The 26,764-nt window shown below is 40.3% G+C and overlaps 1 protein-coding gene across 2 annotated transcripts in view; it reads left to right on the top strand.

Annotated features, from left to right (window-relative positions):
• LOC123760083 (serine-rich adhesin for platelets) overlaps positions 1-26,764 on the top strand; it is a 68,039-nt gene that overhangs the window by 26,899 nt on the left and 14,376 nt on the right. For both annotated transcript variants that reach the window (XM_045745546.2, XM_045745545.2), the window contains exons 3-4: positions 22,735-22,867; positions 23,677-23,782. In XM_045745546.2, coding sequence (XP_045601502.1) covers positions 22,735-22,867; positions 23,677-23,782 — 239 coding nt within the window. The remainder of the gene's footprint in view (positions 1-22,734; positions 22,868-23,676; positions 23,783-26,764) is intronic.

Genomic DNA, 26,764 nt, shown 5'->3' with positions numbered 1-26,764 from the left:
AACCTACCTAACCTAACCTAACCTAACTTTTTCGGCTACCTAACCAAACCTAACCTATAAAGATAGGTTAGGTTAGGTTAGGTAGGGTTGGTTAGGTTCGGTCATATATCTACGTTAATTTTAACTCCAATAAAAAAAAATGACCTCATACATAATGAAATGGGTAGCTTTATCATTTCATAAGAAAAAAATTAGAAAAAATATATTAATTCAGGAAAACTTGGCTTATTAGGCAAATCGGGCCTTGAATAGTAGGCCAAAAAGTGAGTTCTGGCTACTAGGTACGACATATATATATATATATATATATATATATATATATATATATATATATATATATATATATAATGTCGTACCTAGTAGCCAGAACGCACTTCTTGGCCTACTATGCATGGCCCGATTTGCCTAATAAGCCAAGTTTTCCTGAATTAATATATTTTCTCTAATTTTTTTCTTATGAAATGATAAAGCTACCCATTTCATTATGTATGAGGTCAATTTTTTTCAATTGGAGTTAAAATTAACGTAGATATATGACCAAACCTAACCAACCCTACCTAACCTAACCTAACCTGTCTTTATAGGTTAGGTTAGGTAGCAGAAAAAGTTAGGTTAGGTTAGGGGTCGGTAGGTTAGGTAGTCGAAAAACAATTAATTCATGAAAACTTGTCTTATTAGGCAAATCAGGCCTTGCATAGTAGGCTGAGAAGTGAGTTCTGGCTACTAGGTACGACATATATATATATATATATATATATATATATATATATATATATATATATATATATATATATATATATATATATATATATATATATATTAGTATATTTTGGTAGCAGTCTTTCCTGTAGACATATATTATTAAATATGACCGAAAAAGTAAGATTAATAATTCTAACACGAATTTTTTCAATCTTTCGTACATTTCTTTTCACTGTTGGAGGTAAATAAAAAATCAATTCTCCAAAATTCATTTTTATTTCTAGTCTGACGCGACACGAGCATTTTTATTTCTAGTCTGACGCGACACGATTTCTAGTCTGACGCGACACGAGCGCGTTTCGTAAAACTTCTTACATTTTCAAAGACTTTAGTTCACAAATACACAACTGAATAGAACTTACGCATCTCCGATTTTATATCTACATTTGAGTGAGGTGGAAGGGGTGATGTGGCATTAACACAAGACAGAACAAGATGTGGCATTAATAGGGTATTAATTTCATCAACACAAGACAGAACAAGAGTATTAATAGGGTATTAATTTCATCAACACAAGACAGAACACGAAACAATGGATATTGAATAGAAGTGTTTGTAGAAAGCCTATTGGTCCATATTTCTTGATGCTTCTATATTGGAGCGGAGTCTTGAGGTGGGTAGAATATAGTTGTGCAATAATTGGCTGTTGATTGCTGGTGTTGACTTCTTGATGTGTAGTGCCTCGCAAACGTCAAGCCGCCTGCTATCACTGTATCTATCGATGATTTCTGTGTTGTTTACTAGGATTTCTCTGGCGATGGTTTGGTTGTGGGAAGAGATTATATGTTCCTTAATGGAGCCCTGTTGCTTATGCATCGTTAAACGCCTAGAAAGAGATGTTGTTGTCTTGCCTATATACTGGGTTTTTTGGAGCTTACAGTCCCCAAGAGGGCATTTGAAGGCATAGACGACGTTAGTCTCTTTTAAAGCATTCTGTTTTGTGTCTGGAGAGTTTCTCATGAGTAGGCTGGCCGTTTTTCTGGTTTTATAGTAAATCGTCAGTTGTATCCTCTGATTTTTGTCTGTAGGGATAACGTTTCTATTAACAATATCTTTCAGGACCCTTTCCTCCGTTTTATGAGCTGTGGAAAAGAAGTTCCTGTAAAATAGTCTAATAGGGGGTATAGGTGTTGTGTTAGTTGTCTCTTCAGAGGTTGCATGGCTTTTCACTTTCCTTCTTATGATGTCTTCGACGAAACCATTGGAGAAGCCGTTATTGACTAGGACCTGCCTTACCCTACAGAGTTCTTCGTCGACTTGCTTCCATTCTGAGCTGTGGCTGAGAGCACGGTCGACATATGCGTTAACAACACTCCTCTTGTACCTATCTGGGCAGTCGCTGTTGGCATTTAGGCACATTCCTATGTTTGTTTCCTTAGTGTAGACTGCAGTGTGGAAACCTCCGCCCTTTTCCATGACTGTTACATCTAGAAAGGGCAGCTTCCCATCCTTTTCCATCTCGTAAGTGAAACGCAGCACGGAACTCTGCTCAAATGCCTCCTTCAGCTCCTACAGATGTCTGACATCAGGTACCTGTGTAAAAATGTCGTCAACATACCTGCAGTATATGGCCGGTTTCAAGTTCATGTCGACTAAGACTTTTTGCTCGATGGTACCCATGTAGAAGTTTGCAAACAGGACACCTAGGGGAGAACCCATGGCGACCCCATCTACTTGCTTATACATGTGCCCATCCGGGCTCAAGAAGGGTGCCTCTTTAGTACAAGCTTGGAGTAAAATATTCCTCAGAATATTTTCTGGTATGTCAAGAGGAGTACAGGCTGGATCACGATACACTCTGTCGGCTATCATTCCGATTGTCTCGTCCACAGGTACGTTGGTAAACAGCGATTCTACGTCCAACGAGGCTCTTATCCCTGTGGCCCGTGTGCCCCGCAGTAAGTCAACAAATTCCTTTGGAGACTTCAGGCTGAAGGCGCAAGGAACATAAGGAGTCAGCAGGCCGTTGAGTCGCTTCGCCAGTCTGTACGTGGGTGTGGGTATCTGGCTAATGATTGGCCGAAGTGGGTTTCCAGGCTTGTGTGTCTTGACATTTCCATACGCATATCCAGGTTTATATTCCCCAATGATCTTTGGCAGGTGGAGTCCGGATTTCTTGGCGTTCACAGTTTCGATCAGTTTGTTGACCTTTGCTGGCCTGTTTGTTTGTTGGCCTGAAGTCTCCAAAGGAATTTGTTGACTTACTGCGGGGCACACGGGCCACAGAGATAAGAGCCTCGTTGGACATAGAATCGCTGTTTATATATATATATATATATATATATATGTTAATATATATATATATATAATATATATATAATATATACAGAGCACCACTTGGTTTCCGAACCCCTTGGGGACGAGACCCGTCGGTTAACATGTAAGTTCGTATACGAGAAATGGAGGAAAAAATAAAAAAAATAATGTGAAAAAAATCTAAGGGAAAAAATCGACAGGTTCATAGCGTAAATGCGTGACCGTATTTTGTTTGTACTCACCAATAATTGAAGTCCTGATCCTCTTATGTTGATGATCGATGTTGATGAAGCATAGTTATTTACATGGAAGAGGTGGTGGTGGATGTTGATGGTGTTGGATTGACTGGGTCAACATGCGATGAGTCAGGTGCAGGTGATGCAATGCGAGCTTTCTTGGAAGCCATTGCAAAAGACTCTGTAATTGACATTTGTTTCATTCCCTTGGCTCTTGTTTTTAAAAACTTCATATACATATTGTACAGACTCATCATGTCCTTAGTTTCAAACTCGCTGTAACTCGTGTCCATAAATCCCAGAATGTATTCAAAATTTTGCTGAACTTTTTCCATATCAAATTTTTCCTTTAACGTTTCTTCATCCTCTTCCTCTTCCTCTTCCTCTCCATCTTCTTCACTGCACTCGTCTGGCTTTTTTGCTGTACATACTAATTCTATAATTTCATCATTAGTCATGTTTCGATTGTTTGGGGCTGCTTCATCAAAATCTATCCATCTATCTATGTCATCTTCGATTGTTTCAGTCACCAGTTCTGCTCTAATCTCAGGGGACTTAATCCCCTTGACATAGGCTAGGAGTTCCTCTCTTAATTTTTTCTTCTCGCTAACTTTCTTCACCGCAAATCCTTCAAAATCTGCCTCGTCATCTTCCTCAGGAAACAGACTTGACGCGGGCCAAAGTTTTTTCCAACCATTTCTTAGTGTTGTCTGCTTTACCTCATCCCACGCACTAGCAATAGTCCAGATAGCTGACTTTATTGTGAAGACTTTATAAAAGTCCTTAAGTGTTCCAAGCTGATTGTTAAGACGTCTGGCAAACATCCTCTTGTAGTGGTGTTTAAGGTTCTTAATTATTCCTTGATCCATGGGTTGGATCACTGAGGTTGTATTGGGTGGCAAGAACGTTCCAATAATATTGCCATTTATAAGCTCATCACCTCGTGGATGCGTTGAACTGTTATCTAGCAGCAGCACAACTTTGCTGTTTTGCGGGAGACCAACACTTTTCAGGTGCTCCTTCACCTCGGGTACAAAGTTCTTATTAAACCACTCGACAAATATTACTCGAGACATCCACGCACTTGGCTGGTCCTTATAAATCACAGGGAGGCACCTGGCTGACTTTAAAGCCCTGGGGTTTTTACTAATTCCAATCACAAGTAACTTTAATTTGTGCGTGCCAGCTGCATTTGCACAGCACAACAAAGAAATTCTCTGTTTGTTCTGTTTATAACCACCTGAAGGATCGTCCTCACCACTATGAGCCATCGTTTCTGTGGGAAGCATACGCCAGTACAAACCTGTCTCATCAGCATTATAAATTTGCTCTGGAGATAAATTTTGTTCCTGCACCATCTCCGCAAATTTACTCACATACTCATCAGCACCAACAATATCAGCAGATTGTCTTTCACCATGCACTTTAATAAACCTAATGCCATGACGGGTTTTAAAACTTCTGAGCCAACCATCACTGTATACACACTTTTGAGTAATTTTCATTGCTTGGTGAAATTCACGCGCCTTTTCCACGAGGAGCCAGCCTGCCACTGGCTTCTTCGTCACCTCACGTCTCTGTCTGTACCACTCCCACACTGCGTTATCAACACTCTCCACTTTTGCTTTACTTACTACCTTTCTATTTCGTATTGCTTTATCACTTTCACTTCTAGAGAAATAGTCAAAAATGATAGGTTTAGCCTTAAGAAGATCAAAAACAGTACTTTTACTAATGCCATACTCAGCGCACACGACACTTCTCGGGACACCGCTTTCCACCTTCTTAATTATTTCAACTTTCTTTTCAAATGTCATCACTGACCTCTTTCTTTTACGTAACCCGCTTGTAGATGCTTTCACTGACACAATGCGTGCATTTGGAGCCGACATGGTGCACGGATGTTCCTTGATTGTGCTGATATGTAAAACAAAGTCACGGAATGAACACTCCAGTCTCGTGACAAATTCAAACAATGGGAACAATAGGCCGTGAGTCTGTGACGTCACAGGGTAGGCGGCGGCGCCCGACACGGTCAGTGAGCAAACTAAACCATCACCCACCCCCCCCCACCCACCCACCACGGGCCGGCACGACGCTTGGCTGACCGCTTCCTTACCCGAGCCTGCCTGCCTGCCTCCTTCCCAGCCTGCCTGCCTGCCTGTCTGCCTGTGCCTGTCTGCCTGTGCCTGCCAGCCTGTGCCTGCCAGCTTGCCTTTCCCTCCCTAATTCTCACTACTTCCGTCCCTTCCTGCCTACCTCCTAGCATCTCTCCCTACCTCCCCCTCCCTCTTAGCATCTCTCCCTACCTCCTAACATCTCTCCCTACCTCCCCCTCCCTCTTAGCATCTCTCCCTACCTCCTAACATCTCTCCCTACCTCCCCCTCCCTCTTAGCATCTCTCCCTACCTCCCCCTCCCTCTTAGCATCTCTCCCTACCTCCCCCTCCCTCTTAGCATCTCTCCCTACCTCCCCCTCCCTCTTAGCATCTCTCCCTACCTCCTAACATCTCTCCCTACCTCCCCCTCCATCCTAGCATCTCTCCCTACCTCCTAACATCTCTCCCTACCTCCCCCTCCCTCTTAGCATCTCTCCCTACCTCCTAACATCTCTCCCTACCTCCCCCTCCCTCTTAGCATCTCTCCCTACCTCCCCCTCCCTCTTAGCATCTCTCCCTACCTCCCCCTCCCTCTTAGCATCTCTCCCTACCTCCCCCTCCCTCTTAGCATCTCTCCCTACCTCCTAACATCTCTCCCTACCTCCCCCTCCATCCTAGCATCTCTCCCTACCTCCTAACATCTCTCCCTACCTCCCCCTCCCTCTTAGCATCTCTCCCTACCTCCTAACATCTCTCCCTACCTCCCCCTCCCTCTTAGCATCTCTCCCTGCCTCCCCCTCCCTCTTAGCATCTCTCCCTACCTCCTAACATCTCTCCCTACCTCCCCCTCCCTCTTAGCATCTCTCCCTACCTCCTAACATCTCTCCCTACCTCCCCCTCCATCCTAGCATCTCTCTCTCCCTCCCTTTCTGACTAATTATCCCCCTCTCTCACTGATTCTCCCCCCCCCCTCTCATACTGCCTCCCACCTAAGCTCCATCCACCCACCAGTCAGCCATCACTGACGCAATGTGTCCATTTGGAGCCAACATGGTGCACAGATGTTTCTTGATTGTGCAGATATGTAAAACAAAAGCACAGAATGAACATTCCAGCCTTATGGCAATTCAAAATACTGTAATAGGAATAATAGGCCGTGAATCTGTGAAGTCACAGTGGGCACCCTGGACCATCTCCCACCCACCACCACAAGCCGGCGTGACGCTTGGCGGACCCCTTCCTACCCGAACTTTGTTCGGGTAGCATGACTCCCCAACCCCAATCGGGAAACTGGAAGTTTCGGATAACTAAAGTTCGGAAACCAAGTGGTGCTCTGTATATATAATATATATATATAATATATATATATAATATATATATATAATATATATATATAATATATATATATAATATATATATATAATATATATATATAATATATATATATATTATATATATATATATATATATATATATATTATATATATATATATATATATATATATATATATATATATATATATATATATATATATATATATATATATATATATATATATATATATGTCGTACCTAGTAGCCAGAACGCACTTCTCAGCCTACTATGCAAGGCCCGATTTGCCTAATAAGCCAAGTTTTCATGAATTAATGTTTTTTCGACTGCCTAACCTACCTAACCTAACCTAACCTAACTTTTTCTGCTACCTAACCTAACCTAACCTATAAAGATAGGTTAGGTTAGGTTAGGTAGGGTTGGTTAGGTTCGGTCGTATATCTACGTTAATTTTAACTCCAATAAAAATAAATTGACCTCATACATAATGAAATGGGTAGCTTTATCATTTCATAAGAAAAAAATTAGAGAAAATATATTAGTTCAGGAAAACTTGGCTTATTAGGCAAATCGGGCCTTGCATAGTAGGCCGAGAAGTGCGTTCTGGCTACTAGGTACGACATATACATACATACATACATACACACACACACACACACACACACACACACACACACACACACACGACGGGTGGAAACAGGCTAACATAGTTCCAATCTACAAAAGTGGCAGCAGGGAAGACCCCCTCAATTATAGACCTGTATCATTGACAAGTGTAATAGTGAAAGTATTGGAAAAACTAATCAAAACTAAATGGGTAGAACACCTAGAGAGAAATGATATAATATCAGACAGACAGTATGGTTTTCGATCTGGAAGATCCTGTGTATCGAATTTACTCAGTTTCTATGATCGAGCCACAGAGATATTACAGGAAAGAGATGGTTGGGTTGACTGCATCTATCTGGACCTAAAAAAGGCTTTCGACAGAGTTCCACATAAGAGGTTGTTCTGGAAACTGGAAAATATTGGAGGGGTGACAGGTAAGCTTCTATCATGGATGAAAAATTTTCTGACTGATAGAAAAATGAGGGCAGTAATCAGAGGCAATGTATCAGAATGGAGAAATGTCACAAGTGGAGTACCACAGGGTTCAGTTCTTGCACCAGTGATGTTTATTGTGTACATAAATGATCTACCAGTTGGTATACAGAATTATATGAACATGTTTGCTGATGATGCTAAGATAATAGGAAGGATAAGAAATTTAGATGACTGTCATGCCCTTCAAGAAGACCTGGACAAAATAAGTATATGGAGCACCACTTGGCAAATGGAATTTAATGTTAATAAATGTCATGTTATGGAATGTGGAATAGGAGAACATAGACCCCACACAACCTATATATTATGTGAGAAATCTTTAAAGAATTCTGATAAAGAAAGAGATCTAGGAGTGGTTCTAGATAGAAAACTATCACCTGAGGACCACATAAAGAATATTGTGCAAGGAGCCTATGCTATGCTTTCTAACTTCAGAATTGCATTTAAATACATGGATGGCGATATACTAAAGAAATTGTTCATGACTTTTGTTAGGCCAAAGCTAGAATATGCAGCTGTTGTGTGGTGCCCATATCTTAAGAAGCACATCAACAAACTGGAAAAGGTGCAAAGACATGCTACTAAGTGGCTCCCAGAACTGAAGGGCAAGAGCTACGAGGAGAGGTTAGAAGCATTAAATATGCCAAAACTAGAAGACAGAAGAAAAAGAGGTGATATGATCACTACATACAAAATAGTTACAGGAATTGATAAAATCGACAGGGAAGACTTCCTGAGACCTGGAATTTCAAGAACAAGAGGTCATAGATTTAAACTAGCTAAACACAGATGCCGAAGAAATATAAGAAAATTCACCTTCGCAAATAGAGTGGTAGACGGTTGGAACAAGTTAAGTGAGAAGGTGGTGGAGGCCAAGACCGTCAGTAGTTTCAAAGCGTTATATGACAAAGAGTGCTGGGAAGACGGGACACCACGAGCGTAGCTCTCATCCTGTAACTACACTTAGGTAATTACACTTAGGTAATTACACACACACACACACACACACACATTCACTGTCACTAAAAGGTGACACCCCTAGGGTCAACACTTGCAGCAGAGGAGCTCCAGCATATTTCAACAATCCTAAGTATTGTAGTACAGGTTGATGGTAGTGAGTGGTGTCCCACAGAACATAAAGGTATAGTGCTCTTGAAAAATAGGTGAGATAACAGGAAAGTGCTAAGGGAAGTGAAGAATCGGATGAGAAAAAGTTGCCCTAGTGTTTACAGTGCAAAGAAGAACATTCAAGATGGCCACTGGCAAGGGGAAAAACAAAACAGAGCTTGATTTTGAGGGATTCAATGAAGAAAGCATTGATATTAGTAGTCTACATAACAAGTTGGTAAATTTAGATACTATAGTGAACTCTCATGTAGAAATAATTAGTAAATTGAAAGAAAGTAATGACCATTTGAATAGCAAAGTTTTATGTCTTGAGGGTTTAGTGAAAGACTTGCGCAAGGATAAGAATCAATTGGAAACAAATTGCAAAGCCATGGAAGAAGAAAATAAACTCTTAAAAATAGCTTTGGAAGAAGTTAAAGTAAATTTAAACATAAATGACTACAATAGGTTAGGCAAGGAAATTCAACAGGAGAAACAGCTTTTGTCAGCACAGATGGAGGAAGTTACACAGGGAATAGAACAGTGCAAGAAAGATATGCAACTCACTTATGCACAAGTGGCCAAGGAGAAGGAAAAAATAGAAGAAGCAGTAAAGGAAGTCAAACACTGCAGCAACCAAGATAAAACAAACATTAGGCTAGAAGTGAGGAAAGAATTGGCATCTAACCCGAAGTTGGTGCAAAACACAGTTGATCGGAGTAAGTCCCTGATCATTTTTGGCTGCAAAGAAAAGGCGATAACATCTAGGTCAGAAAGAGCTGTAGAAGAAGCTAAAGTAGTAGATAAAATTGTTGGCCTCGTGGAAGGTCTTACAAACAGAGAGAATGTGTGCGACTACAGGAGAATAGGCAGGTACGTAAAAGGGAAAGATCGACCTTTGAGGATCACCCTAAACGGTGCCAAACAGATGGAAGAAGTACTAAGGAATGCTAGAAAATTGCAAAGGGATGAGGATGGGAAAGGGTGGTCGTTAAGACGAGATCTTTCAAAAGAAGACAGAGAGAAGCTGAAACTGAACCTCGCCGAGGCAAAACATTTAAATGAGAGCAGGAATGAAGAAGAAATAAATTCTTTTTTCTACAAAGTGATAGGGGTAGGCAAACCAGTAAAGTGGTACATAAAGGCAAACCAACAAAATCAATAGAGAGAGGGGGAGTGAAGAATAAGGAGAGGGGGAACAAGTTCCTGAAGATTGCATACACCAACATAGATGGAGTGAGATCGAAGATACTGGAGTTAAGTGATGTAATACAGCTGCAGACACCAGACATTGTTGCACTCACGGAGACAAAACTTGAAGATGTAATTTTAAATGAGGTCATATTCCCAAGGGGCTACTCAATTTGGAGACGGGACAGAAAAATTAGGAAAGGCGGTGGCGTTGCTGTGCTGGTAAAAGAACACCTAAAGGTGAAGGAAATAATGATTGCCAATCCACAAGAAGTTGACATAATAGCACTAGAGATCTGCTATGAGGATGATAAACTAATGATGATAAATGCATATAGTCCACCGCCAAGCAGCACATGGTCAAAGGAGGAGCTAGATAGTAAACGTGAAGGTCTTATAACAATAATGAGAGAGATTATAGCGGGAGCGGATAACGATAGATCACGACTGTTGATAGTCGGTGACTTCAACTTGAAATCCATAGACTGGGAAGCATATGAAGCTAAAACAGAAGATTTTTGGACCTGTAAATTTGTAGACCTCATCCTGGAAACATTCTTGTATCAACATGTTAAACAAGCTACGAGGATGAGGGAAGGGGACGTTCCCTCCATGCTAGATTTGATATTTACCAGGAAGGAGGAAGAGATATTTGACATTCAGTACCTTCCTCCCTTGGGTAAAAGTGACCATGTCTTTTTGGGAATAAAGTATGCAATGCGTTATAAGCTGGAAGAAAATAAGGAGGTTGAAGCAGTTGAAAAACCAGACTTCAGGAGAGGACATTATGGTGACCTTAGAAATTTTTTTAGTGAGTATAATTGGACAGACTTGATGCTAGGTAAGGAAGTGAATGAGATGTATGGCAAGTTTTGTGAAATATATGATAAAGGCACAAAAAAATTTATACCAAAACAGAGATGCAGAACTAGGAAACAGGATTGGTTCAATAGAAATTGCGAGAGGGCTAGAGACCGAAAGACACAAAAATGGAATCAATACAGGAAGAGGCCGAACCCCCAAACATACCAGCGATACAAAGATGCGAGAAACAACTACACGGCAGTGAGGAGAGAGGCAGAAAGAAATTTTGAAAAAGGGATTGCGGACAAATGTAAAACAGAACCAGGTCTATTCTATAAATTCATAAACAACAAATTGCAGGTAAAGGATAATATTCAGAGGTTGAAAATGGGAAATAGATTCACGGAAGATGAAAAGGAAATGTGTGAAACACTAAACGAAAAGTTCCAAAGTGTGTTTGTACAAAATGAAATCTTTAGGGAACCAGATACAATAAGAATTCCAGAGAACAACATAGAACACATAGAGGTGTCTAGAGACGAAGTGGAAAAAATGCTCAAGGAGCTCGGTATGAACAAAGCAGCTGGCCCAGATGGCGTTTCACCATGGGTTCTGAGAGAATGTGCATCTGAGCTCAGCATTCCACTTCACCTGATCTTTCAGGCATCCCTGTGTACAGGAATCGTAGCAGACGGGTGGAAACAGGCTAACATAGTTCCAATCTACAAAAGTGGCAGCAGGGAAGACCCCCTCAATTATAGACCTGTATCATTGACAAGTGTAATAGTGAAAGTATTGGAAAAACTAATCAAAACTAAATGGGTAGAACACCTAGAGAGAAATGATATAATATCAGACAGACAGTATGGTTTTCGATCTGGAAGATCCTGTGTATCGAATTTACTCAGTTTCTATGATCGAGCCACAGAGATATTACAGGAAAGAGATGGTTGGGTTGACTGCATCTATCTGGACCTAAAAAAGGCTTTCGACAGAGTTCCACATAAGAGGTTGTTCTGGAAACTGGAAAATATTGGAGGGGTGACAGGTAAGCTTCTATCATGGATGAAAAATTTTCTGACTGATAGAAAAATGAGGGCAGTAATCAGAGGCAATGTATCGGAATGGAGAAATGTCACAAGTGGAGTACCACAGGGTTCAGTTCTTGCACCAGTGATGTTTATTGTGTACATAAATGATCTACCAGTTGGTATACAGAATTATATGAACATGTTTGCTGATGATGCTAAGATAATAGGAAGGATAAGAAATTTAGATGACTGTCATGCCCTTCAAGAAGACCTGGACAAAATAAGTATATGGAGCACCACTTGGCAAATGGAATTTAATGTTAATAAATGTCATGTTATGGAATGTGGAATAGGAGAACATAGACCCCACACAACCTATATATTATGTGAGAAATCTTTAAAGAATTCTGATAAAGAAAGAGATCTAGGAGTGGTTCTAGATAGAAAACTATCACCTGAGGACCACATAAAGAATATTGTGCAAGGAGCCTATGCTATGCTTTCTAACTTCAGAATTGCATTTAAATACATGGATGGCGATATACTAAAGAAATTGTTCATGACTTTTGTTAGGCCAAAGCTAGAATATGCAGCTGTTGTGTGGTGCCCATATCTTAAGAAGCACATCAACAAACTGGAAAAGGTGCAAAGACTTGCTACTAAGTGGCTCCCAGAACTGAAGGGCAAGAGCTACGAGGAGAGGTTAGAAGCATTAAATATGTCAAAACTAGAAGACAGAAGAAAAAGAGGTGATATGATCACTACATACAAAATAGTAACAGGAATTGATAAAATCGACAGGGAAGACTTCCTGAGACCTGGAATTTCAAGAACAAGAGGTCATAGATTTAAACTAGCTAAACACAGATGCCGAAGAAATATAAGAAAATTCACCTTCGCAAATAGAGTGGTAGACGGTTGGAACAAGTTAAGTGAGAAGGTGGTGGAGGCCAAGACCGTCAGTAGTTTCAAAGCGTTATATGACAAAGAGTGCTGGGAAGACGGGACACCACGAGCGTAGCTCTCATCCTGTAACTACACTTAGGTAATTACACACACACACACACAGACAGTATATACTGGTATGTGTCTCACACACATACACAGATAGAAGTATGTTCATAATAATTTTCAAGGTGTTTAGAAAAGGAAATATCATCTAGAGTTGACAGCTGCAGAAGAGATGAAAATTATTAAGAAAACAGTAGGTTTAAGATAAGGCCTCAGTTCAATGGAAAATATCAGTGGTTTTAGAAGGATAAGAAAATATGAGAAAGACAAAAATCTCCCCTTAAGGGTGATATTTAATGGACTGAAACAAATTATAGAAGTGCTTAGAAATGCCAGGAAATTGCATAGTGATGAGGATGGCAAACTTTGGTGAATAAGAAAAGTCCTTGCAAAGGAAGATAGAGAAAAGCTGAAAACAAACCTTGATGAAGCAAAATGTGTAAGTGGAAATAGAAATGAAGAAATATTTTTTTTTTTTATACAAAATGTTATGGACTGGAAAGCTAGTGAAATGGTACTTAAAACAAAGCAATAAAATCATTAGAGGCAGGGGGGGTAAAGGACAAAGGGAAAGGGAAGAGTTTCCTGAAAATTGTATATATCAACATAGAGGGAGCAAGATAAAAAATACTGGAGCTAAAAGATAGAATTCAGCTTAAGGGCCCCTATGTTGTCCCATTAACAGAGACAAAACTTGAAGAAAATATATTAAATGAGGTCGTATTCCCAAGGGGCTACTCGGTTTGCAGACATGACAGGAAAACTAAAAAAGGGGAAGGAGTGGCTGTGGTGGTGAAAGAACACCTGAAGGTAAGAGAGTTAATAATCAAAAACCCTCAAAGTTGACATAATGTCGTTGCAGGTCTGGAATCAGAATGATCTGATAATTGCAAATGCCTACAGCCCACTAGCATGCAACACACAAACAAAGGAGAAACTAGATGACAATAGATAGGGCCTTATAATGGTCATGAGAGAGATTGTAGTAAGGGCAGATAGAGTAAGTCATGATTGTTGGTACTGGGGGACTTTAACTTGAAAGCAATAGACTGGGAGGCCTACGAAGCAAGAACAGAGGACATTTGAAAAGGCAAATTTGTAAACCTCATTCTGGTTACATTCTGTACCAACCTGTCAAGCAGGCCACAAGAATGAGGGAAGGGGATGTTCCATCAGTAATGAATCTAATATTCACCAGGAAAGAGGAGGCGATATTTGACATCCAGTACCTTCCTCCTTTGGGAAAAAGTGATCATTTCCTGTTGGAAATTAAATATGCTTTGCAATATTATCTAGAAGAGAATGGGGGACATTGAAACAGTTGATAAACTTTATTTCAAGAGAGGACACTATGGGGAACTTAGAAAATTCTTTAATGAATTTAATTGGACAGACTTGTTACTTTGGCAAGGAACTAAATGAGATGAATGCCAAACTTTGTGAAATATATGATGAAGGCACACAAAACCTCATACCAAAACTGAGATGTAGAACCAGAAAATAGGATTGGTTCAACAGAAATTGTGAGAGGGCCAGAGAGGAAAAGACAAGAAAATGGGTTCAATATAGAAAGAGGCCTGATCCTCAAACATACCAGCACTACAAGCAAGCAAGAAACAAATACACAGCAGTGAGGAGAGAGGCAGAAAGGAACTTTGAGAACGGCATAGCAGACAAATGTAAAGCAGATCCTGGCATTTTCTATAAATTCATTAAAGGCATGCTGCATGTAAAGGATAAAATCCAGAGATTGAGAATGGGAAACAGGATTACTGAGAATGAAAAAGAAATGTGTGACACACTAAATGAACAGTTCCAAAAGTGTGTGTGTACAAAATTAAGATTTCAGAGAGCTGGACCCAATGCTAATTCCAGAGCACACCATAGAATATATATAGAGGTATCTCAAGACAGCGGAAAAATTACTCAAGGGGCTAGGAAGAAATAAAGCAGTTGGACATGCTGTAGCTTCACCTTGGGTGCCGCAAGAATACCTGGTTACCTGGTTGATACCTGGTTGATGGGGTTCTGGGAGTTCTTCTACTCCCCAAGCCCGGCCCAAGGCCAGGACTTGTGAGAGTTTGGTCCACCAGGCTGTTGCTAGGAGCGGCCCACAGGCCCACATACCCACCACAGCCCGGTTGGTCCGGCACTCCTTGAAGGAAACAATCTAGTTTCCTCTTGAAGATGTTCACAGTTGTTCCTGTAATATTTCTGATGCTCGCAATGTGCAAACTGAGAATGCTTGTGCAAAGAATGTGCAACTGAGCTGAGCATTCCACTCCAATTAATATTCCAGACATCCTTGTGCAATGAAATCTTAGCAGATATATGGAAAAAGGCAAACAAAGTTCCAACCTATAAGAATGGTAGCTGAGAAGACCCCTCTAAATTATAGACCCGTATCATTAACGAGTGATAGTCAAAACACTAGATAAAATAGTTAAACCAAATGAATTGAACACCTGGAGAGTAATGACATAATAACAGACAGACAGTATGGTTTTTGAACAGGAAAACTGAACTGTTTTTGGACAGTATGATTTTTGAACAGATCCTGTGTAACAAATGTACATAATTTTTATAATAGAGCCACGAAGATTCTACAGGAAAGAGGTGGCTGGGTTAACTGTGTCTCTGGACCTAAAAACAAAATTTTGACAGAGTCCCACACATGAGGCTGTTCTGGAAACCGAAACAGCTAGAGGGGGTGACAGGGAGACTTCTGACATGGAGGAAAAAGGTTCTCACTGACTGACAGATGAGGTTGGTAATAAGAGAGACTATCTGGCTGGGGGGGAGTCAGTAAATTTTTAAAATGACTCTCAAGCAAATGCTTTAGATTACTAAGCCATGACATGGTCAAGAGCAATGTAAATTGAGATTCCGCTGAATTCTTTAGGGGTCCTGAGACTTCAAACTTTAGCCCAATCAGGGTTTTACATATTTCCCCCATGCACTCTCATGGTCCAGTAGTTCTACCTCTATCGATTCCGAGGTTCTTCCTTAGACAATTCAATGGAATCCCAGGTTTTATTACTTTTGACCATGTCATGGCTTAGTGGTCTAGGGCATTTGCTTGGGAGTACCAAGTGAGTGGGTTCAAATCCTCCTCATGGCTCCTATTGATTTTCTCATTGATACATCACGTTAATGTGATTTCATTGTGCATTTGACGAGAAGTGCTAGAGGTAGAACTACTGAACCATAAGCCAGAGTGCATGGGGGCAATGCATGAAACCATGATTGGGCTTCATTTGTAAGCCTCGGGACCCCTAGAGGATTCAGTGGAATCCTCCTTTGCATTGCTTTTCACCATGTCGTGGTGTAGGGCATATTTTGCTTTGGAGTATAAAATGAGGGAGTTTAAATCCTCCTCATTGCTCCTACTGATTTTCACATTGATATATCACGTTAATGTGATTTCATTGTGCATAGTGAACAGGTTGATATTTTGTTGGTGTCTCACCTGTGTCTATTCGTGGCAACAGTATGCAGTGCTTTGTTGCTCATTTCACCTCTTTCTATACCTTTGTTGTCTGTGGTCTCTGTTCCTATAGGTCTGTCCTTTGGTTTTGTTTTTAGATTGGCATCTCATTCCAAATACTTTCACCTCTTATTGTTCAGCATTGGCAGAGCCACTATTGCTTGCATTCAATGTTGATTTAACTTCTGTGTCATTTCAGAAGTCATCTCAGGTTTTCTCTCATCACAAGCTCATGCTCCTCCTGACCCATCTTGGGTGCTTGACAAGGTGTTGGTGTTGCTTCCCTCTTAATTCATGGTTGCCCCCTTTCAGTCTAGGATATTTTTCTTAAGACTATATTTTTGTTAGCACTCGCCTTTGGCTGCAGGGTTGAGGATCTTCATGATCTCCTCCAGAGGCAGTTTCTGGTCTTTCAGCTCTGTTGGATGGTTTATTCATTAGTAGCCCTTCTTTTGTGGCAAAGAATGAATCGATTCGCTTCCAGAGGGAAGTGGAAGGTTCCCAGGGATGATCAGTTGTTGTGTCCGTAGTGGCTCTTTACTGCTATTTGCTTGCTACTTGCTCTACCTCGGTAGACATTTTGTTGGTTGATCCTATTTCCTTGGTCTCCTGTTTCAAGGCTTGTATTTCTCAGGTTGTCTGCAGTCATTAAGCTCGGCAGTCTGCAGTTTACCCTCCAGCCTATGTTGTTTGCCGATTCTCAGTTTTGGCTGCTGTTCTTACTTGGCATAGGCTGCTTTTTGGGTTTGGGGGTGCCTTAGCGTCCTGGTGACTCATGGTTTTTTAAGCCAAAGCCAATGTTGAATGTAATGAAGTGTCTTTCTGGTTGAACCCTGGTGGTTCTCTGAATCCCTTATCAGCTCTGAAATGACTGGTGACCGACTGCTACTCAGGAGTTTTGGGTTACCAAGTGGTGACCATTTGCACTAAGGGGGGGGTCAACTAGTTTAGAGTGAACCAACTATTTTGAATGAATAATTTGTGGAGTCATTTGGGTTTTTTCAATGCTTTGTTTTCTATGAACCTTGTCTGACTCTCTGGTTGCTTTTCCTGGTGTGGATGATCATAAGAATCCCCAGCCCCTTGCACCTTTGTGAGGGGGGCCAGGTTCTGGCTCTAGTCTTCAGTGGGCCAAACAGGACTAGTGTGACTGGTGTGACCAAGTAGTAGGGAGCTATCAGCTTCAGGAAACCACTGGGACTCAACCAGAAAGAGGCATTTTATTGCATTCAGTACTGATTTTTAAAGTGATTTTGTCATAAAAATATGTGCAAAAGCTTGTTCTTTTGTTTTTGACATAAAAATTGTAATAATGCTTCATATGAAATAGAGAAAAGTGGCAAGAGTTTTACGACACAATGTTGGTTGTTGTGGCTGGGGTCTGATACAAGTCTGTCTATTTAAGTAGCAAAAAACTATTTGTTTTGGACAAAAGCTTCCATTACTCTACATTGTCTTGAGGTTGCATATGATTAAGTATCTAGAACTTGGTGACCTGTCATTAGTTTAGGCCAAAATTTGATTTGTGTATATTCAACATTTGCAACATTTTGGGAACAAGTAATAGTGCTTGATGCAGTTTAAAGGACTTCTATTCAGAGCTGAAAACCTTACCAAATGCTGGAAAATAGATAAATTTATCTGCATACCCTTAATAGTACAGTGATTTTATGGAACATATTAGTGTACAATATTGATACAAGATACATAGAATGTGTCATTTTTGGGAAAAATTTATCATAATGCATAAATGAGGAAAAATATTATTTTATCTATTAGATATTTTATATATTAGATATTTTAAAATATCTAATTTTTTGTTATGAAATTGTAAATCTGTAATCAAAAGTACTGTATGGAAAATACACAAAAAATCATATATCTACCTTGTGGTTACCTTGTGGTGATTCTGAGGATCAATGACCCCACAGCCCAGTCTTTGACCAGGTCTCCATTTTCATATTCAATGGCACCTCGACTTACAACTGCCCTTACAAATTTTTTTAGTTACGATGTAAATTTCATCGGGAAGTGCGACTCAACTTGCTACCTTTGCCTCGACTAGCGACTTTGTTGATACGCGTATTGGTCGACTGATCGCGGGTTCCTGGTGGCATGGCCGACCCAGCCTCAGTTTACCAGAGCCGTCTGCTTAGTGACGATGGTGCTTGTAAAGAATTTCATTATTTTTGTGCTTTTTTGTTTTTTGAACATAAAAGTAATTATTATATATCATGCCATGAGTCCCAAGAAAGTCAGCGATAAGGTTCAACCTAAGAAAACATGCGAGAATGACCATAGAAGAAAAACAAGAGATCATTCGTAAGCACGAAAATGGTATGAGGGTTGTTGATGTAGAGTAGAGGATGTCTGTTCCTCATTTATTGAGAAAATGTGTGCAGTATGGGAAAAATTGTGAAGTTTTGCTGAAAAGTGCACCTAAATCAAGCTGTAGCAGGCCATTGTGTTAACCTTTTTAATGACAATGTGATGTCTCACTTCAGACAAAAGTTACAACGTAAGAAAAAACAAGTGTTTCTAGACAAGTTTTTAGTGAGAAAAACGAGCACTGAGCCACAAGCAGGTCCTAGTGGTATGCAGGCAACACGTAGGAGAGAGAATACCCCAGAAAAGTCATCACTGCCTGATGTTATAATGGAAGGTGACTTCCCTTCCAAACACTAACACCTTTCCTCCTCCCCTCCTCCTCACCGTCTTCTATACGTCAACAAGAGTCCTCATTCAAGGTAAGATATACGTACAGTACTGTATTGTAGTTAGTACAAAATGAGTGTTATTTGGTATAAAGTGTATATTTAAGTTAATATTTTTGGGGGTGTGGAACGGATTAATTCAATATACATTATTTCTTATGGGAAAATTCGTTTCGACTTACAAGACTTGCAACCCGTCTCTGGGAAAGGATTATATTCATAAGTTGAGGCCCCACTGTAATGTACTGTATCTTACAGTAATTTTTAGTGTCTGGAAAGGAAGCCTGTACTTAAGCTTGTTGGGATCCTCCTATCTCAATTATTGACTTTCCCCCAGGATGCAGCCTAACTTCTGGGTACCTGTTTACTACTAAGTGAACAGATGCATCAGGTGAAAGAAAATGTGCCCAACCATTCTACCCTGTTCAGGGATCAAACCCAGGATTGTTGATTGTGAGTTGAGGATGTATATTCAAAAGTAAGGAATCTGTATACAAAAGTAAAAAGAATTCCAATCTTATACAGTGGAGATCTTGATGTTGACACAGGTAAGTGCTATGGTCATCGTATGATGGTGATGAGACTGCTCCTGGTGATTTCAGGAGCTGCAATACATTTGACTCTAAACTATTTTGTGGCCTCCCATGACTGCTGAGAAAGAGTATTCAGCTATTGCCCACACATGAGCAACATTGGTATTCAAACATTGACACGAAATGTGACTTGTCTGATGATGAGCACATTTCACTAGATAAATCAACAAATACTGTAACGGAAAATGCTCTTTAAGGGTTAAATTCGATTCATCTAAAATTTGTACATGTCCTTGTGGTCATTGTTATCATGGCTGGGATCTTTGAATTTATGACTTTTGTATCTATACCTTTATCTGTATACTGTATTTTCTGTATATTTACTGTATTTGTATATGTCTGTCTAGAATATATATCTGGTTTCTATCTTCTCAAAGTGAGTCCCAAATATTGGAAGTCCTTATTTAACTTTTCATTTTTTCAATGCTAATCATTTAAATGTTTTACTTTGTGAATTCATATTCTTTCACAATATATTCTTTCACAATGTGTTTTTTCATAATTTAAGTTTTACATTGTTAACACTTTCTCCCGGGGACAATGCAACATGGCGTAAAAAATTATTAGATGAATTTGGGAATGGCGCATCGGTGCGTCAAAAATTAAAAAAGTTCGGCCTGCTTTCGGCTTGACTGTGGTGGGGCGCGCTGCGGTTTTGGACATTATATGCACATACTTCCGTATGGAATTTTATTGCGAACACATTGATACCAAAAATGGAAGACCTAGGACGAGAATTGAGTTGACCGAAGTGAAAAAGAGTATACACATTTTATTGCGCTTGTGCACTCATGGGGTAACTTGCGGCCAATTTCTCGGTTTGGTGCAGGTGGTACGCCGGGCTTTTGGACTTCATGTGCATATACTCCTGTAGGGAATTTTATTGCGAACACATTGATACCAAAATGAAAGACCTAGGACGAGAATTGAGGCAACCAAAGTGAAAAGAGTATACAGTGGTACCTCGGCTTATGAATTTAATCCGTTCCCAGAGACGGCTCGTAAGCTGAATATTCGTAAACTGAAGGGAATTTCTCCACAAGAAATAATGGAAATTGAATTATTCCTGTTGACCAATCCACACACTAGAAAATGAAGGGACGACGACGTTTCGGTCTGTCCTGGACCATTCTCAAGTCGATTGTGACCACTCACAATTGACTTGAGAATGGTTCAAGATGGACTGAAACGTCGTCGTTCTTTCATTTTCTAGTGTGTGGATTGGTCAACATACTTCAGCCACGTTATTGTGACTCATCGCCTGCACTGAATTATTCCGTTCCAGACTCCCCAAAAAATTAACTTCAAAGTAAATTTTATACCTAATTTACCCAAATCTTCAGTACTAAAGTATGTATAAGTTATTACCTACCTTTACTGATGACTCTTGTTGGCATATGGAAGACGGTGAGGAGGGGGGAGGAGGAGAGGTATTAGTGTTTGGAAGGGGAGTCAACTTCCATTATAACATCGGGCAGCGATGACTTCTCTGGGGTCCGCTCTCTGGCGCGTTTTGCCTGCATACCACTAGGACCTGCTTGTGGCTCACTGCTTGCTTGTCTTACAAAGAATCTGTCTAAAGACACTTGTTTTTCCCTACATTTTAACACTTGTCTGTAGTAAGACATCACATTGTCATTTAAAAGGTCAATGCAACAACCTGCTGCAGCTTTATCTGGGTGAGTTTTTTCAACAAAAGTTTACAGTTCTTCCCATACTAAAACATTTTCTTAATGAGGAAGGGACATCCTCTACTGCCTTTACTCAACTATTTTCTTAGGTTGAATCTTACCACTTTTCTTGTGACCCATGGGCAAGATATATAATAATTACTTTTATGTTCAAATACCCCAAAATCCCCCCCCCCAAAAAAAAAAATGAAATTCTTTACAAAGAATTCGGGCGCAATAGTTACCAGGCGGGAGCCACTGGTAAACTGAGGCGCAATCGCCATGCCACCACTAGCTGGTCGGCCATATGCGTATCAACAAACTCGTTTCCCGAGGCAAAGCTTGTAACCCAACTCAAATTTTCTGAAGACATTGGGCTCGTAACCCATAAAGCTCATAAATAGGGACATTCATGAGCTGAGGTGTCACTGTACACATTTTTTGCTCTTGGGCGCTCACGGGTAACATGCTGCCAATTTCTCAGTTTGGTATGGGTGATACGCCTTGCTTTTGGACTTTATATGCATATATTCCTGTAGGGAATTTTATTGTGAACACATTATACCAATAGGAAGACCCTATGATGAGAGTTGTTGTGACAAAATTGAAAAAGAGTGAAAACCAAAATTGAAAACTGCATGCTCCCATGGAATGCCTGGCCCACCTTGGGGTGGTCTGGCGCTCGCTCGAAAGTGTTAAAATGCCAGCTTCCGATGCAGGCCTTTATAACCTGAATGGAACATCATGCATTGAAGCTTTTGACCCCTGTTAATGTTTCAGTAGAGCAGTTTTCACTTATCTCTTGTATTAAAAATAAACAAAAACTTTAAACACCATTAAAGAAGACCAATAACGCATTTATAATATTCTGAAGATTTTAGTTCAAAAGATGATTGCAAATTTGAAGCATAATTCTCATTTGTGTGGGTGGAAGGAATGTTGGTGGAGTTAAAATATATTACATTACTGTTCTGGAAATATATTATACTACATTTTATTTAAATAAAAAAAAAATTATTGAGTGAATTATGTTTTAATCACTCAATCCTTCACTTCTGTCTTATATGATAGTGGTTCCTTATATTTAAAAAAATACTTATTCCTTATTTTTTAAGCAGCTGATGATCTTCCCATCTTGTTGCATGCTGTAAACAGGGTCATTATTGTGCTGTTTTCAATATCCATATTATTACTTCTCGATTGGTGTTTTTTTTTTTTTTGGCACTGATGAAGATTGTTTTAATGAGAATTAGTATGGTGGAGAGTTTTGTAATGTTACTTGCTTAAACCTGTGTGTAATAATAATGAGGTGGCCAAAGACATACCACTTGTTCTAGACAATGGGAAGTGTTGCCTCAAGCATGGGCAGCATGAGTGGAGGAGGCTCAAGCGTGGGAGGGTCCAGTGTGGGTACACCATCCTCCACACGAGAGAGCACTCCTGTCAGCGCAATCAGTAACAGCCCTCCAGGTTAGTCAGGGCATGACATCTCAGATGGTTACATGGTGTATAGGAATAATGTATTATAAAAGGTGTCCATATGTAAGATATCTTTCTATAAAACAGGCTTGGTGCCTTCTTTTGATAATTACTTACTTTAAAACAGCTTACATATAACAACTTGAATATAAAAACCAAAATACTGTGATTTATTATGGCTCACTGGTTTGTCTAATGTTTCTCTATAGGCAACTGTATATCAATTTTGTCTTCCCAAGAAACTTTCTTGTAACTAATAATACTATATAAGTAGTAATATTTTTGTGTGTGAATGTTAGTACGATATGGGAGTTTTGAGGAGGTGGGCAAGGTGTTTTCATTGGTCATCCTTCTAATCTCTGCATAAAATTGCTCTTCTTTTTTAGTTATCAAATATTTAAGTACTTGAATGTAGCTTTTTCAGGTTTCTGGCTTAAATAAGGTCTTTCAAGAAGGCACTGAACGATTACCTCATAATCTCAGCACATGACATTGTTCTTAAATTTCATCATTTCCTTTCTTCTTTTCTAGAAAGTAGTGTGTATGCAGTGAAGAGTTTTATAGTACTTGTAATACTGTACCTGTTAATAATCTTATGATCCAGTGAGTGTAGCAGATGTAATGTCATTAACAATCAGTAGTAAAAAATAAAAAACAATCATTAAGTTCCATAAAATTTGCTGTAATGTAAAAGTCATCCTTTGTATAAAAATCATTTTCAGTTTTGTAAATTTTTTATGGTAAATTGCCTTTATTAGTGAAATGATATAGACTCATAATTTTGCATTTTTTTTTTATAGTGAGTGATTGTGAAGAAACACTTCATAGTGATAATGAAGACAGCAATGATTCATGGACCACTCAAGATGAGATCCCAGCAGAGCTCATAATAAAATTAGCAAGCAAGTAGGTATCCAGGGATTTAGTTTAGTTCTTTAAAAGACAAACATGTGAAACCCACTCTTGTGTATACCAATGAAATTACAACTCAAACAAGATGAACAAGATGCTATCTAACTAGGGCCCCCTCTTGGGGCACTAGCAATACGTGATGTAGGTGGATTGTCTTTGGCAACTCTTAAAGATAAACCCAAAGAACCCAGTCCAGGACTAGCAGACATGCTGACTGGGAGCTCAAAGCAGCCAGTCAATAGGTACGCCAAAATGTGTATTCCCAAAAGTCTAAAGAGGTTGAAGGCTCATGTGAGTCAACCTGATAAACTTCCTGGGTGGGGTGCTATGTTTCATCCAAAATGGCATAGGTTTAAAGTGGAAGCAGAGATGCTCCACTTTAAACCTCAGCCAATTCATGAACACCAGATGAGTAGGAATGTGCCAATATATGTCCAGAAGATTCAGGGAAATAAGCCTGAGAAAGCTGGCATGGTGGATTCATATAAAGTGAGGTGTTTGCGAATCTTGCTTGGAAACAGTGGACAGACGGGACACCTGCCACAAGGATGGCTTCAGTGCAATCACACCTTACCCAACAAATTGCAAATTTTATAACAGGGAGGACAGACGAGCAAGACTCTTGACACTATGGTGAGGACCACATCCACTTAAGACCCTGAGAGATTACACAATATGCCCTGCCATATCAGGTCTAAGCATGTTATAAGACACTCAGATGGTGTTCTACCACCACAAGCAACACAGAAACTTGAGCACCAAGGCATGGACCTACCACAACCCAACCTTGTGTGACAAGGCTTACAAATACAAGGCAACATTGACTATTTTGAAGGAAGAACCCCCTAGATAAATATGTAACACTGAGCTGACTTTCCATTCTGGCACCTGATTATGGATAAATGTGTACCATTTTCCGAATGAAAACAAAGGATTGTTTGTCAGCCCAGAGGGAGCTGGGACCTCATATTACAGCTCATGTTTTCTGCAGCAATTTCTCTGCAGCTCAACTTTTCTGCAGGATTGACCCAGTCCCTGAGCAGAAGTCAAAGCAAGTCTGTAGGAAGATGAAATGATGGAAATCTGGGAAAAGAAGTGAATCCAGGTCACCAATCATGATGGAATCTGTTAGAGTAAAAAAAATTTTGTGTATCCTTAAACCCTCAGGGACAGGCACCAAACACTACAGAGGATTAAAAGGGCAAATAAAGATGCTCCTACAACCCCAAGTCAATAGGACCTTCTCTCCCCAGCAGAGAAGAATGCATTGGGACAGAGCCAACATTCCCCTCCAAATGTCTGAGAACCTGTGGGCAGAACCAAGCATCATTTGGAGAAGCCCCTGAACTCTGGAACACTGAACCACTAAGGACGTTCCTTAGAAACAACGGGATATTAGGCCCAGACATCTCTGCCAACAATCATCCTGGATGAGAAAGCTCCCAAAGATTCAACTGCAAACTTCCTAGCAGCAGTCTCTTGGGAATTCTTGACCTGAACCAACAAAGGATAAATGCTGAGCAAAAGCAGCTGGATGAATTGGCCCCTTGAAGGCAGTTGTAGGGCCACCAGATTGTAAGGAGCAAGCATTGTAAGAATACTCACCACCAACTGCTCAACTTCCTCACCACCTAATGGGGGAAAGGGGGCTGTCAGATATGGAACTGGATCCAGTAGCACAGCCACCACCTGGTATACAGCCGACTGCTAGATGGCTCGGCCAAAACAGTAGCTCAGTTGTGACACATGTAACACACCTGTAGGTGAAAAAACTACTAAACTCAGAAGGTGGAATGAGTGACAGTAAGAGTGACCGTTGGAGACCATGAGGTTTGCACTGTGGAAACCCCACGCGGCAGTTTCACGTTTCATGCCTAGAAGCAAGCAAAGCCATTACTGCCCATCAAGAACAGGATATGAGAAGGGAACCAGTGCTTAATTGTCTTCAGACCAGAAAGGAGGCAAGGCACCTTTCAGTGATGCAGACACCAATCCCTGACATTATATCCACTTGTAAGTGACATGACTTGAGAAAGGGCAACTCGTAGAGGCAACACAACCCTTACAGGAAAGATAACCCTTGTGAGGAAGGAGCAACACAAGTCAGCTACTAGTAGTTGCAGTGGTATCCTGTTTGCTGCTGCCTTGTGGGGCTTTGATTAATCCATGTTCTATGATCCCTGGTTGCCCTTGGCATCAGGCAATTCTGGGCTTGACTATCTCTCTTCCTCTGGCTTGTCAACTGTTGCAACACCAATTGCCATTTCTGGTTGTCTGCACCATTCCTACAGGTCATGGACTTCTTGACAGCTCTTTGTGCCTGCTGGCTTTATATTTTGATTTCTATCTGGAAGTCTGCTTTAATTACTCTGCCTCCTGTTTGCACCCTGTTCTCTTCTCTCCTTAGAGATGGGGGTGTTTAACAAGTTTTGGTGGCAGTGGGAGTATCTATTCAGCCACTCTACCAGGTGTTTTGGCCGAGGTCAGTAACTCCACTTCGAGCTTTGAGCAACTCTGATGCCTGTTTCTTGGAGAACTGGATGAAGTAATTCTCAGGTGTCGATCATTCAAGGACTTTGTGGGTATGCCTGTATGCTCTATGACATAGCTACATGGCCATTTTTTGGTGCTAATTCTGATCTGGTAACTACCATTTAGTGGTACACCAAAGTGCTGGCATAATGGGGTACTGAATGCCTTCCAGGTCACTGTGTATATAGTTCTATGGTTTGTCTCTTGGTTCATTTTCTTGGATCTTCATTACAGCTATTGGAAAATGTACTTCATTCTGAGTTCAGCATTTGATTGGGGTTCTGTGTGGGGCCACTTTCTTTGGGCCTCATACCTTCATCAGGCTGATTCGTTTGGTCCACTGACCTCTTTGTCTTTGGGGAATCAGTGTTCTGGTCTTCCTCTGTGACTGGCTTCTTTGGGCCCCCAATCAATGGTTTGTATTCACACAGAAATCATAATAGC

This window comes from Procambarus clarkii, chromosome 16 (genome assembly GCF_040958095.1).
Source record: "Procambarus clarkii isolate CNS0578487 chromosome 16, FALCON_Pclarkii_2.0, whole genome shotgun sequence".
NCBI lineage: Eukaryota > Metazoa > Arthropoda > Malacostraca > Decapoda > Cambaridae > Procambarus > Procambarus clarkii.
This window is presented reverse-complemented; position numbering and strand designations above follow the sequence as displayed.